The 12,534-nt window shown below is 40.8% G+C and overlaps 1 protein-coding gene across 4 annotated transcripts in view; it reads right to left on the bottom strand.

Annotated features, from left to right (window-relative positions):
* The window catches only part of ube2j1 (ubiquitin-conjugating enzyme E2, J1), a 40,062-nt gene extending 30,950 nt beyond the window's left edge, over positions 1–9,112 (bottom strand). For all 4 annotated transcript variants that reach the window (XM_053444839.1, XM_053444838.1, XM_053444837.1 and 1 more), the window contains exon 1: positions 8,800–9,112. In XM_053444839.1, coding sequence (XP_053300814.1) covers positions 8,800–8,830 — 31 coding nt within the window. In that variant the 5' untranslated portion in view covers positions 8,831–9,112. The remainder of the gene's footprint in view (positions 1–8,799) is intronic.
* Between the last annotated feature and the right edge of the window lie 3,422 nt (positions 9,113–12,534).

The following is a 12,534-nucleotide window of genomic DNA, read 5'->3' on the forward strand; positions in this document are numbered from 1 at the left end:
AATTTTAACTACTGCTTGCAGACTAGCCATATGGAGGGTTGTTTGTGTTAGATCATTGTGTGAACAACAGCCTCTGTTATATTCTACTGTTTGCTGTGATAACTCCTTTGTTATTGAGAATCGTGGAATTCCAATGACACTGGTTCCACCTTTCAAGTCTCTGGTATTGTTACATTTCAAGTATTTGACAGACATTACAGAGCCTGCAACACTTCTCTCATCTTCTGTTAGAAGGACTTGAAGGCCACTGGGTATAGAGAGGAGAAACTATCACCAGAAAAATACATTATATGAAAAGATTTTGCAAACCCGTGATTGAATGGGCTATTTCTTATTGACTAGTTGACTTAAAAAAACTCAGATAACTTGTTAGGACTATATTTAACCACCACTGGTTTACAATACTGTATCTGAAACACTGTCGTATTTGCATAGTTTCATCTCATGAATTTAGGTATGCCTCTACCACAATCCTGTTAATTTAATATTGACTTATATATCACCTATCATCCACACTTTGTCACAGCAGGTGCTAAGTTAGTTACTTTCTGCTCTGCAGTATTAAATTGCTAAGTTAGTTACATGTAACCAACATGGCACTTCCTTAATGTGTTTTCACAATAATTAAATACAGAGGTAGGTCTTTACTGTCCAACCGCCACAGGAACTTAAAAAACTAATAGTGTTGATGATGCAGTAACTTAACACATCTTGATTCCTCATGCTGTACAAGTTTAATTTAAGATTCAGACATTTTTCAGCATCTGGATCATTACTATTATTACATCCCTGATAAAGATGATCAAATAAGGAGTAGACCAGAATACAGAAATTTGAGCTTACATCTGATGAACAACTTTCAAGTGTTAAAACAAGACAAAAAGGTGTATTCACAAGTAAAGAGGATGAACTAAAGTCCTACCTTTTCAGTTAACTTTCGGGCAAACATCAAACTACCAACATAAATGAGCGGCACCTCCTTCCGCACATACCTGTCCTGTGGAAAACAGGTCAGCTTGCCTGTAGCGGGGCTCTGATCACAGGGGTTCACAGAGTCTGATGTGAGGTGCATACAGCTTCTATCCACAGTAGTAATTCTACATGAGGCTGCATATATATTCAACACATCAGACTTGATGGCTGCTCCCTATGGTTAGTCAACTATTCAACCTTGAGTACTCCACCACATTCGACTAGAATATGAACTTTTAAACAAAAAGAGAACAGAACCTCCTGCATTGACAGGTCATATAGATAATACATTGCAGACTGTCCGGTATGATGGTACTGTAATTCCTAGGGATGCTGAAAAAGAAGAGGAGAGGGCAGGGCATTCAACATCGTCTCTGCCAATATCTGGATGAGTTTTGACAGTCTCTTCATTTCCCATGCCCATTTTTGGTTAGTCCTTCCGGTAACAGTAAGCAGAGATGACAAGGAAAAGCCCTGTCCCACACTACAGCCTCTGGCCTCTGTTGAGTTTGCAGAGGTCCAGTCAGTCGCTAAAGGCAATAGGGCGATAATCCTTGTATGCCACATCATCTTATATAACTCACATTTTGAGTGTTTGCCACCGGGAATGATTCATAGTTGGTCCAGAGGGGAGAGAGAGGATACAATTGCGTAATACAAGCCAACTCTAAAGATGAAAAAAACCATAGAGCCCAGGGGAGGGGGGGTAAGAGACTCTTCCAAAGTCTGAGCTTTTTTTTTTTATTGCTTTTCAGCAGCTGCTGCTTTCACCACGTTCAGCTAAAAGGTAATGCCAGGGCTACAAAGAGGAACTAATCCTAGTCTTTGAGTCAGCGCCTGAATTTTGTGAAAGGAGTATGATAAGGTACAGTAAGGAGGGGTGGAATGAAGGAAATTTAAACACACCAGGCTAGACAGCGCACCAACTAGAACAAAATGAAATATACACCAAACAGCACTGTGAATGTGACCGTCGGGCTCCTGCACAAAAAAATTAAAAGGCCAGCCAAGAGTCAACAACGAAAACAGCTGCCAAACTACAGGCGTACGTCAGGGTTACAGCACCAGGGAACGTTGATTTCCAAAATATAAATTTTCCTAGACCAGGCTGTTAGCAATTCACAATAAACATTGTGGGTGCTACTAGGTTCAAACAACAACTGCCTTCTTACGTGGCTCTGCGAATTGACGATAAACATCTTGTGATGAAATAAAAACATCTAATATTTCATATTGTATTTCATACCATATAGGCTAAAGTATGCTTCTCCGAGTCCGTTACGAGCGGACGGATCGGACGGACTCTTTTTCATTTATGGTTCTACGAGCTGTTTGTGCTGAAAACAATTCACCGCAAGAACAGTAGGTGGCGCAACAGAAGACGAGCTTAGAGAAGCCTATCTCATGAGGTATGTAGAAGAACTCCACGCTTGTTTATTTACTTCAGGCTTTCCTCACACACAGTGACCGATGGTAACTAACAGACAAAGGCTGTTGATGACGCGTAGAAAGGACAGTTTTTGCTGAAATAAAGTGAAACCCAGCGGGTCAAAATGCTTATGTGATCGTTTCGTAGCGCGGCGGTTCCCCGGTCTTGTTTCCAAACTGCCTTGCTAATTCAACAGCTTAAAGCTACACGGAGGCAGCTAGATTCCCCTCCAGCTTTCACACACAGTCAGCAGGGACTCCCGATAATAACTACTACCAAGCGTTTGCTTTTAACCTGACGGTATTTGAGAAACAGTGTCATGACAGCCGTGGAATTAAAGTCGTGACAGCGGGTTTTTGCTCTGTTACCACCGCAGTTAGCATGGTGGCTAGCCAGCTAGCGCCGTAATGACAGGGCGTTATAACCGTATGTGACCGTACACACATGCCGTAAGTACTCTAACCAGCCACCGTCAGCCGGACAACTCCGCTGGCTTAACACACTTTAATCCTAGAGTCGTAGTTGTGTTTTGGGTTTATTGTGCTATAGGGAATGAAACAGGAAGTTTGAGGTCCGGAAATGATGTCGTTCCGAAATACTGGCGTTGCGGACCAATCACAGCCAAGGGCTCTCCACCATGCCGAAGTGTAGTTAAAAAAATCAGAGGTGCACGAAAAGCTCTCCGCGGAGCCCGGAGAGGGCATTCCACGGCGAAGAAGGCGGTCCTATCTGTCCGTATCCGTTAAAACGGAGAAGCATACATAGGCCTTTAAGGCTCCACAGAGGGTGTTGCAGTCTACTCAACACATCAGCAGGACGGCGCTACCATCCATGGAGGATCTCTACACCCAGCGGTGTAGGAAGAGGAGCAACCAGATCATCAAAGACCCCTTTCACCCCAGCCATAAACATTTTTGCCTGCTGCCATCTGGCCGACGGTGTCGCAGCAACAGTTTCATCCCCTAGGCCATAAGACTTTTACACTCCTCCAATCCGTCATAATTCCACTGACTCTGCACCTTAGCAAATTTGCACCATTGCATTTTGCAATATTGAACACACTTGCACTATTTTAGGTGTATATATATATATATATATATTTTATTTTTATATTCTATTTTATCTTATATTTTTGTTTTATTTTTCTGTCTGCTTTTACTATCCTGAGCATTACCATAAGAGAGCCTGTGACCCAAGCATTTTATTGCAAGCGACTGCTTAATGTTATCGTTGTATGACAATAAACCCTTGAATCTTGTGCTCTATTGTTGCTGCTATCACCGTCATTTTGGTACTTCCACGTGGATGAAGGTAGGACATTTGCATGAAGGGAACACAAACTTATCGGACGACTGTGGAGCACTGCCCACCAGCAGCAGCTGACTCACATGCAGCTGCATCTCTGCAGCAGTGGCTGATTTGGCTCTTTTCATTTGTTCCATTCTCAGATACAATCATGACTAGATTAGGATTGTAATCTGTGATGATTTGTAACTTCTTTGATTGTAATTCTCATGTGAGGTTATCATGTGCTCCCCTGGGAAGCATGGGTTTTCTCTTGGTACTCTGGTTCAATCACACACTGCAAAGAAATGCAGGTTAAATTGTTCGTAGGTGTGAATGTGAGCATCACTGGTTGTTTGTCTCTATATGTACAGTGCCTTGCATAAGTATTCACCCCCTTTGGACTTTTCTACATTTTGTCATGGTATAACCACAGATTACAATTTATTTCATCGTGAGTTTATGTAATGGACCAACACAAAATAGTGCATCATTTGGAAGTGGGGGGAAATATTACATGGATTTCACAATTATTTACAAATAAAAATCTGAAAAGTGTTGAGTGCATATGTATTCACCCCCTTTACTGTGAAACCCCTAACAAAGATCTGGTGCGACCAATTGCATTCACAAGTCACATTTGCAAGTCACATAATTTGTAAATAGGGTCCACCTGTCTGCAATTTAATCTCAGTATAAATACACATGTTCTGTGACGGACTCAGAGTTTGTTGGAGATCATTACTGAACAAACAGCATCATGAAGACCAAGGAGCTCACCAAACAGGTCAGGGATAAAGTTGTGGAGAAATATGAAGCAGGGTTAGGTTATAAAAAAATATCCAGAGCTTTGAACATCTCTCTGAGCACCGTAAAATCCATCATAAGAAAATGGAAAGAATATGGCACAACCGCAAACCTACCAAGAGGAGGCCGTCCACCCAAACTGAAGAGTCGGACAAGGAGAAAATTAATCAGAGAAGCAACCAGGAGGCCCATGGTTACTCTGGAGGAGTTGCAGAGATCCACAGCTGAGGTGGGAGAATCTGTCCACAGGACAACTATTCCACAAATCTGGCCTTTATGGAAGAGTGGCAAGAAGAAAGCCATTGTTGAAAGGGATCCATAAAAAATCCCGTTTGGAGTTTGCCAGAAGCCATGTGGGAGACACAGCAAACATGTGGAAGAAGGTGCTCTGGTCAGATGAGACCAAAATTTAACTTTTTGGCCTCAATGCAAAACGCTATGTGTGGCGAAAACCCAACACTTCCCATCACCCTGAGCACACCATCCCAACAGTGAAACATGGTGGTGGTAGCATCATGCTGTGGGGATGCTTCTCTTCAGCAGGTACAGGGAAACTGGTCAGAATAGAGGGAAAGATGGATGGAGCCAAATACAGGGAAATCCTTGAAGAAAATCTGATGCAGTCTGCAAAAGACTTGAGACTGGGGCGGAGGTTCATCTTCCAGCAGGACAATGACCCTAAACATACAGCCAGAGCTACAAAGGAATGGTTTGGATTAAAGAATGTTAATGTCTTAAAATGGCCCAGTCAAAGCCCAGACCTCAATCCAATAGAGAATCTATGGCAAGACTTGAAGATTGCGGTTCACAGATGGTCTCCATCCAATCTGACTGAGCTTCATCTTTTTTGCCAAGAAGAATGGACAAACCTTTCCATCTCTAGATGTGCAAAGCTGGTAGAGACATACCCCAAAAGACTTGCAGCTCTAATTGCAGCGAAAGGGGGTTCTACCAAGTATTGACACAGGGGGGTGAATACTTATGCACCCAACAGATGTCAACTTTTTTGTTCTTATTATTGTTTGTGTCACAATAAAATTTATTTTGCACCTCCAAAGTACTATGCATGTTTTGTTGATCAAACGGGAAAAAGTTTATTTAAGTCTATTTGAATTCCAGTTAGTAACAGTACATAATGGGAAAAAGTCCAAGGGGGGTGAATACTTATGCAAGGCACTGTAAGCCCTGCAATAGACTGGAAAACTGTCCAGTGTTTACCCCACCTCTCTCAGCCAGTGTCACATGGGCTTGGCTCCGCCACGACACGAAAAAAAGAGAACTGCCATTTATAATAAATGGACGATACACACCGCAGGGCTGAATCACTTAAAACAACAAACTAATTTTATTATCAAGTCACTAATAAATTGACAGATCAACTGAAACTTTGGAATGAAATTAATGATTTAACTACAAAAACACTGTTGGGGAGACTTGGCAATGTGAAATGGAAGTGGCACAATATTTTCTTTTCACACTATCACTACAACAAACCACTGAATGCCATTTCCTACCTTTCTTCACACTTTTCACTATGAGTTGTACAAAAAAGGTCACAGGTCATCACTAAGGCATCAGCAGACATGTGTGGGCTTTGTGATTCATGTTTTGTAGTCACTGAAGATTTGGTAACAGCAACAGCAAGTTAGCTGTAGAATACAGCAATTCTGAAACTGAAACCTGGACAAAACCAGTTCCAACCCAGTGGCTTTAAACAAATAATGTGTGCCTGTAAGCACCTGCTTGTGCATGTACTGGTATGTGTGTCTTTGGAGCAAGAGCTGTACACTAGTAAAGCAAACAGTCAGCTTACATGATACGCCAACTTGTGATACGTGGCTTGAACTCAGTGCTTTATTTATTTTACTAGATTTTTTTGTCTTTTGACCTTATAACACATGCTATTGAGTAATCTCCTGTTGGAAAATGCTGATGTAAATGTATCATACTACTAATGTAGGACTTTTCCACAATAAAATGTTTACAAATTACTTAACTTTTTGATAGTATGTTGAGTTCTTTATTAACATTAATTACTAAATAATAAAACTAAATATCCCATTAATCAAAATAACCTGTCCGAATGTCAATAAACCTAAAAGTCAGATTTGCAGATGGATTCACATTGTCTGAACCTAGATTCATGTCCTTGTTACACTTCATATATCTCATCCGGTTAGTTGTGTTTTCACTTTTAAATGCAGGTAGTGGACTAAAGAATTTTGTGTGACACATGTATGTCTTCACACGACCTATATGCTTGACACTGACTGGTTTGTAGACATGTGTCTGACATCGGCTACAAAGTGTTTATTCTAATCAATGCTGCAAATACCTAGCCTGGATGCCAAACGAACTTAGCCCCGCCCACAACATTTGAGGTTGGGAAGTTCGGTCTGGCATTGCTCCGTTGGGGAGAAACTATGCCCGAACAGAAACTGTTCGGACCAATCAGATTGTCAGGGCGGGCTTTATACGATGATGGACAGATGATCAACAGTAACGTAATCAACCACGTCACCAAAGAGCGCTTGGGTTGAATTCGTTTTCAACAAACATGCCTGCCGCTGGAGAGCTGAGATGTGTAGATGCTGCCATTGAGTCTGTTTAAGAAGACATCGACAGCGAAATCATTTTGAAAGAGGAACAGAGAAACGCGATCAAGGCATTTGTAGATCGAAAATATGTTTTTGCAGTCCTTCCTACGGTATTCGGAAAAAGTTTAATTTATCAGCTGGCCCCGATGGTCGCGAAGAAGATGGGATACAATGAAAACCCAGTGGTCATTGTGGTTTCTCCTTTGGTTGCACTCACGGAGGACCAAGTGAAAGAGGCGAACGAAATGGGCATCACAGCGATGCAACTCGGCGTGCACGACGAGGTGTACATTACCAGCAGTCGTTGCCAGCTCCTTTTCGGAAGCCCGGAATCCTGGCTGCTGAACAAGAAGTGGAGGGACATGCTAGGCTCCGATGTTTTTCAAGCCAACGTAATAGGTATCATCGTGGATGAAGTTCATCTAACTTACAAATGGTAAGAGAAAGTCTTGACTGTCTGACTAAGTAAATAACTCACAATGTTGTGATATAGTTGACAACAACCATGCGTCGCTTAACATACGTCACATACTACGTTGCTCTGATTGGAGGTCTATCCAATTGAGCAAAGAGGCATTTTTTTTCCTGGTTCAGTTGAAACACGCCCCATAATCACAGCCCAATGGAGCAGTATCAGACTCATATTCTGACTAGAATTATGAGTATGACAATGCCAGGCTAGCAAATACCCTTATCTTTCTGATGTTCTCCATTACACGTGATATCTATTGCACTTCTGTCCGTCCTGGGAGATGGATCCCTCACATGTGGCTCTGTGAGGTTTCTACGTTCTTTATACCCTGTTAAAAGTGTTTCTGTTTTTGTGATTTGGGAATATCGGCTATACAAATAAAATTTGATTGATTTGATTTCACTGCCACTGTTACATTGTTAAGGTATTTCTGCCAGCAAACAGACCATTCCTCTTCATTCAAACATCTTATCGTGTCAACATCAACTAAACTGATAGGTCTGAGAGTCAGACCAAACAAATTAGAAATAAAAGTGCCCTATAGATAAGGTTGCATTCACATAAGGAGTTTGAATCTTGTTTAACTATAATAAAGCACCATCTATAGGTCAATCTTTTCTTACACTATTTGGTTGCAAAAATCACAATCGAAAGGGTTAGGGTTTTAAAGAAAATCCAGCCTTATTTTTTTCTCAAACTAATCCCTAGGAAACAGATTGAGACCTTGGAACAAAATGATTCACTAAGAAAAGAAAACATCCACGTTACATCATCCACTGCCAGTCAATGTGATGACAAATCAGTTGTGATTCCTGCTGGCTGGTCCTACTCAAATCCAGGAAACCATTGTCTCTGAAGGTCTGAACCCACAGTACACAGGCAGACGTGTCCTAAACAAAGTGAAGTAGATCACACCTCAACACCACATACCTCCAGGAAGATGTAGTTCCTATGAAGGCTGAATGTGCAGCATTATCTTGGATCTAAATACTACATAGTGTTAAGAGTATTCCCATGTAATTCACAAGTGGGAGACGCTAGCAAACATGTATACGCAGTGAGAAATAAGAAACTCAGCATTTGGCTTGTGTCAGGGTAGTGATTGTATTCTTAGGGACGCTGTCCACAATGACTGCACATAAATAAAACACAGTAAATAGCTGTGTTTCAGATGTGTGAGGTGTTAGGAAGCTCACTGGCAGCTGCAGCAGTGGGGAAACATTTGAAAATTAGCTTACCTGGACTCTTGAGGTTATATCTATTCTCCATACTGGCAGACGTTGAGCTCAGGTAAGTGTTGACGTGCTGCTGAGACGCTAGCTACCAGCTACCTGCTAGCCCCGGCTAGCTCTCTTCGCTCCTACACTAGGGGCAGGACGGGTCCTTCCGTCTCTCCGGCGCCTCGGTACAGTAGTGAAGAGGGAGGCTAACTGAGACGAGCCGCCACCGAAGTAGTGAAGAATTTGTTTCTCAAGTTATCTGTAGTTTATTTTCCTGCGCTCATCCGTGGAAACGTAAACAGGAAGTGGGTGACTGGCTTGTCAGGGGCTTTTTTCCACGTCATTTAAAGAGACCTACCCCTGCCTTGCCTCTGATTGGTTTACCTTGATGTTCTTCCGTTATTCTAACCAATAATCAGTCTTCATGTCTAACCTAAGCCAATCAGAGACATTACAGGGGCGGGGCGGCTGGGGGAGGATGGTGGGATAGAGCAATGGTTAAATGTGTTTTCTTCCTCTGCTGCTCAGATCTTCTTATAGACACTGTTGTATTTTCTTTGTGATTGTGATTTATTCATACTTTATTGTAAACAATGACCATGAGTACAAACCTTATATTTCAACATTTCGAAACTAATGCAACTTATGCAAACAGCTACTGCAACTTTGCACACATGTCTCTTGTCAAGAGTTTGTTATCACTTTAGTCTCTTGTTTATAGGTTTATCGTTTGTCTATTATATTTAGTACTTGATGTCTATTCTACTACTTTATTGTGTGTCATTAACATAGGGTTAGGGCAATGATGGGCAGTATTTCTATTACTTGTATTTGAAATACGTATATTCACATCTGCGCCGCAGGAGATTTGCGCGGCAGGATGTGCTCACATCTGCGACGCAGGAGATGTGCGCACATCTGCGCAGTGCTGCAGGAGATGTGCGCCGCAGGATGTGCGCTGCAGGAGATGTGCGCCGCAGGATGTGCGCTGCAGGAGATGTGCACACATCTGTGCAGCAGTAGATGCACGCCGCAGGATGTGCACGCCGCAGGATGTGAGCACATCTGCGCTGCAGGAGATGTGCGCTGCAGGATGTGCGATGCAGGATATGTGCACACGTCTGCGCAGCAGGAGATGTGCACCGCAGGATGTGAGCACATCTGCGCTGCAGGAGATGTGCGCCGCAGGATGTGCGCCGCAGAATGTGCGCCGCAGAATGTGCGCACTTCCTGCGGCGCACACATGCAAGTAAGCCATGCACTGTATGAATGTGTGTTTAAATAGGTGATTGTAAAACTGTACTGTAAAGCGCTTTGAGTGGTCATCAAGACTAGAAAAGCGCTATATAAATACAAAGCCATTTACCATTTAATATAGAACTATACTGACTTGTTAAGTTACCTGTTCACTTTTGATTTGATTTACTATTTACCTTTTATTATTATTTATTTTTCAGTGCAGAACTTGATGTACAGTAATTTATTTAGGCTCTTTACCTGTGTAAAAACTGGTTTTAATTCTATATTTTGCTTTTATAGTATACATAGGCCTAATGTGTGATGCTATTGTTGTGTGATAAATATTTTCTTGTTGATACAAAGCCAAAGTTTATGGGCTGTTAAGTCCCATTAAAAAAAAAAATGTATATACATAATCAATCAAGTTATTGTCTTTGAATAGCTTTGCATAGTTACACTGACATTCTGTGACTGTTCTTCCTTTTTGTGGGGTTCACCAGAGCTTTGTGTACATTATATAGCCCAAACCTGACTGCTCTGTTATACCAAATTGTTAGAAAACGGAAAATCCAGAAAAAGAATTTCCTATTTCTGAAAATACAAAATACATGTATTGTATTTTGTTATATTTTCTGGCACCAGTATCTGGTATTTTATTTTAATACATTTATTTGAGGGGTAATTTGTATTTAGTATCAAAATACATTTTGATGTATTTTTGTCCATCCCTGGGTTAGGGTTAGGGTTAACTTATTTTGAGCTATTTAAATTCTACGTGTCCGTTTTATTGCTACTTCGCTTTATGTGCAATGCTATTGACCTGCTGCTGTAACACAATAATTTCCCAATATGGGATCGATATAGTTCATCTATCTATCTATCTATCTATCCATCTATCTATCTATCTATCTATCTATTTTTATTCTGGTGTTGATGCTATATTATGGGCAAACTAACACAAAAAACTACAGCAAAAATTAAATAAATAAATATACAGTAAATCATTATTTGCAACATACAATATACAAAAAGGTCGCACTGAAGATATTTTGCAAATATATTTAGTTTACCATCCATCCTTTGATATGGGGCTTGACATTTAAATATTTACGTCTATGAATAAAAATTTTTACATTACATTTAGAGGAGCCAACCCTGAAATGAAGACGAGAGTTCTTGTAAAACCTTTTTCCATAATCTCAATGTCCCCCACATGGAAATTATGAATTATCATTATAGTCTTGTTTGAAAGAAACTATTGATTGGATAAATGTCATTACAAATATTAAAATGCAGCTGCTTAGGCTTTAGATATATATATCTATGGTTTTCCTTACGGTTTTCATTGCTTCTTTCTCACCATCAGCTCAAAGATAATATTTTTTAGTTGGTCAGGGTAGTATTTAGTTGATAAAACATAAAACACATACAGCAAGGTGAGTTCCTTACTGCTCAAGTCGACTCCTTCAATAGAGAGTGTCCTTGTTTCTGAAGCAGTATTAGAGTTCATAAAAAACTGTTGTGCTATTAAGATTTGAACCTTGACTGAAGCCATCAGTGGCATTTCTATTTCATCACTAAATGTTCAGGAATCATTCAATGTCAAATAGGCCTATTCAAACACTGACATCATTTACTAACCATCTTTCTGAATTTAATTGGTCTGAGTTTCTTTTTCTTATTTCTCAGCAGACAGTTTAAGGACGAGAATATTTTGAGCTCACAAGCCCGAAAATTCAGGTACCCAATGTGATAACAATGTTTTGAAAATATATTTATAGAAAGTATGTCCCATTTATTGCATCACTGGTACTGGGTACCTCGTAGCCGTGAACATTTTAACTGCATGAAATCCTAATTTATTCCAAAGGAATTTAAACTGGGGTGAAAGCTGCCTCGGGCTGAAGTCAGTGCATACATGTAAGGACTTCGTATTTAGGTTAAGATCGTCATGGTTACAAAGTCCTTACATGTCATAAACTTCCGCCCAAGCCTTCTTGCACACCAGTTTATATTCTTTGCAATAAATTGGGATTTCAATCTGTTCAGACTTATTAGCTGTTTAACAAATAATTGATGTTGTGCTCACATTTTGATTATGCAGATACTCACGCACAATCTGTGTGAGAATTAAAGGTTCTTCTAGCTGAGCGGTGAGGGAAGCAGGTACCTAATGTTTGTGTTTTTGGTGGGGCTGTCAGGTGAAGAGGCAAGAGAATAATTCCATGTCCCATCTTTCCTTTAATGTTGCCTTACTTGTTACTGCGACTGGCGCAATGTGGATGGCAGGCTTGACATCTCCCAGGTAGATTTTTAAACCACTTCAGCATGACACACAGCTGACACCTCTCAAATCCCAACGGATAAACACTCCGACTTGATTTATCTCTGTTAATACAGTGCATCTTTACGTTTAGAGCAGTTTAAACCTAACTGCCTCCAGCCTGTTTGCGTCCTCCTGCCCCACCCAAGAACCTGTCAGTATCAGGGATGAAGCAATAAACAGAAATCTGA

The sequence above is a fragment of the Pleuronectes platessa genome, chromosome 17 (assembly GCF_947347685.1).
Source record: "Pleuronectes platessa chromosome 17, fPlePla1.1, whole genome shotgun sequence".
Taxonomy (NCBI): domain Eukaryota; kingdom Metazoa; phylum Chordata; class Actinopteri; order Pleuronectiformes; family Pleuronectidae; genus Pleuronectes; species Pleuronectes platessa.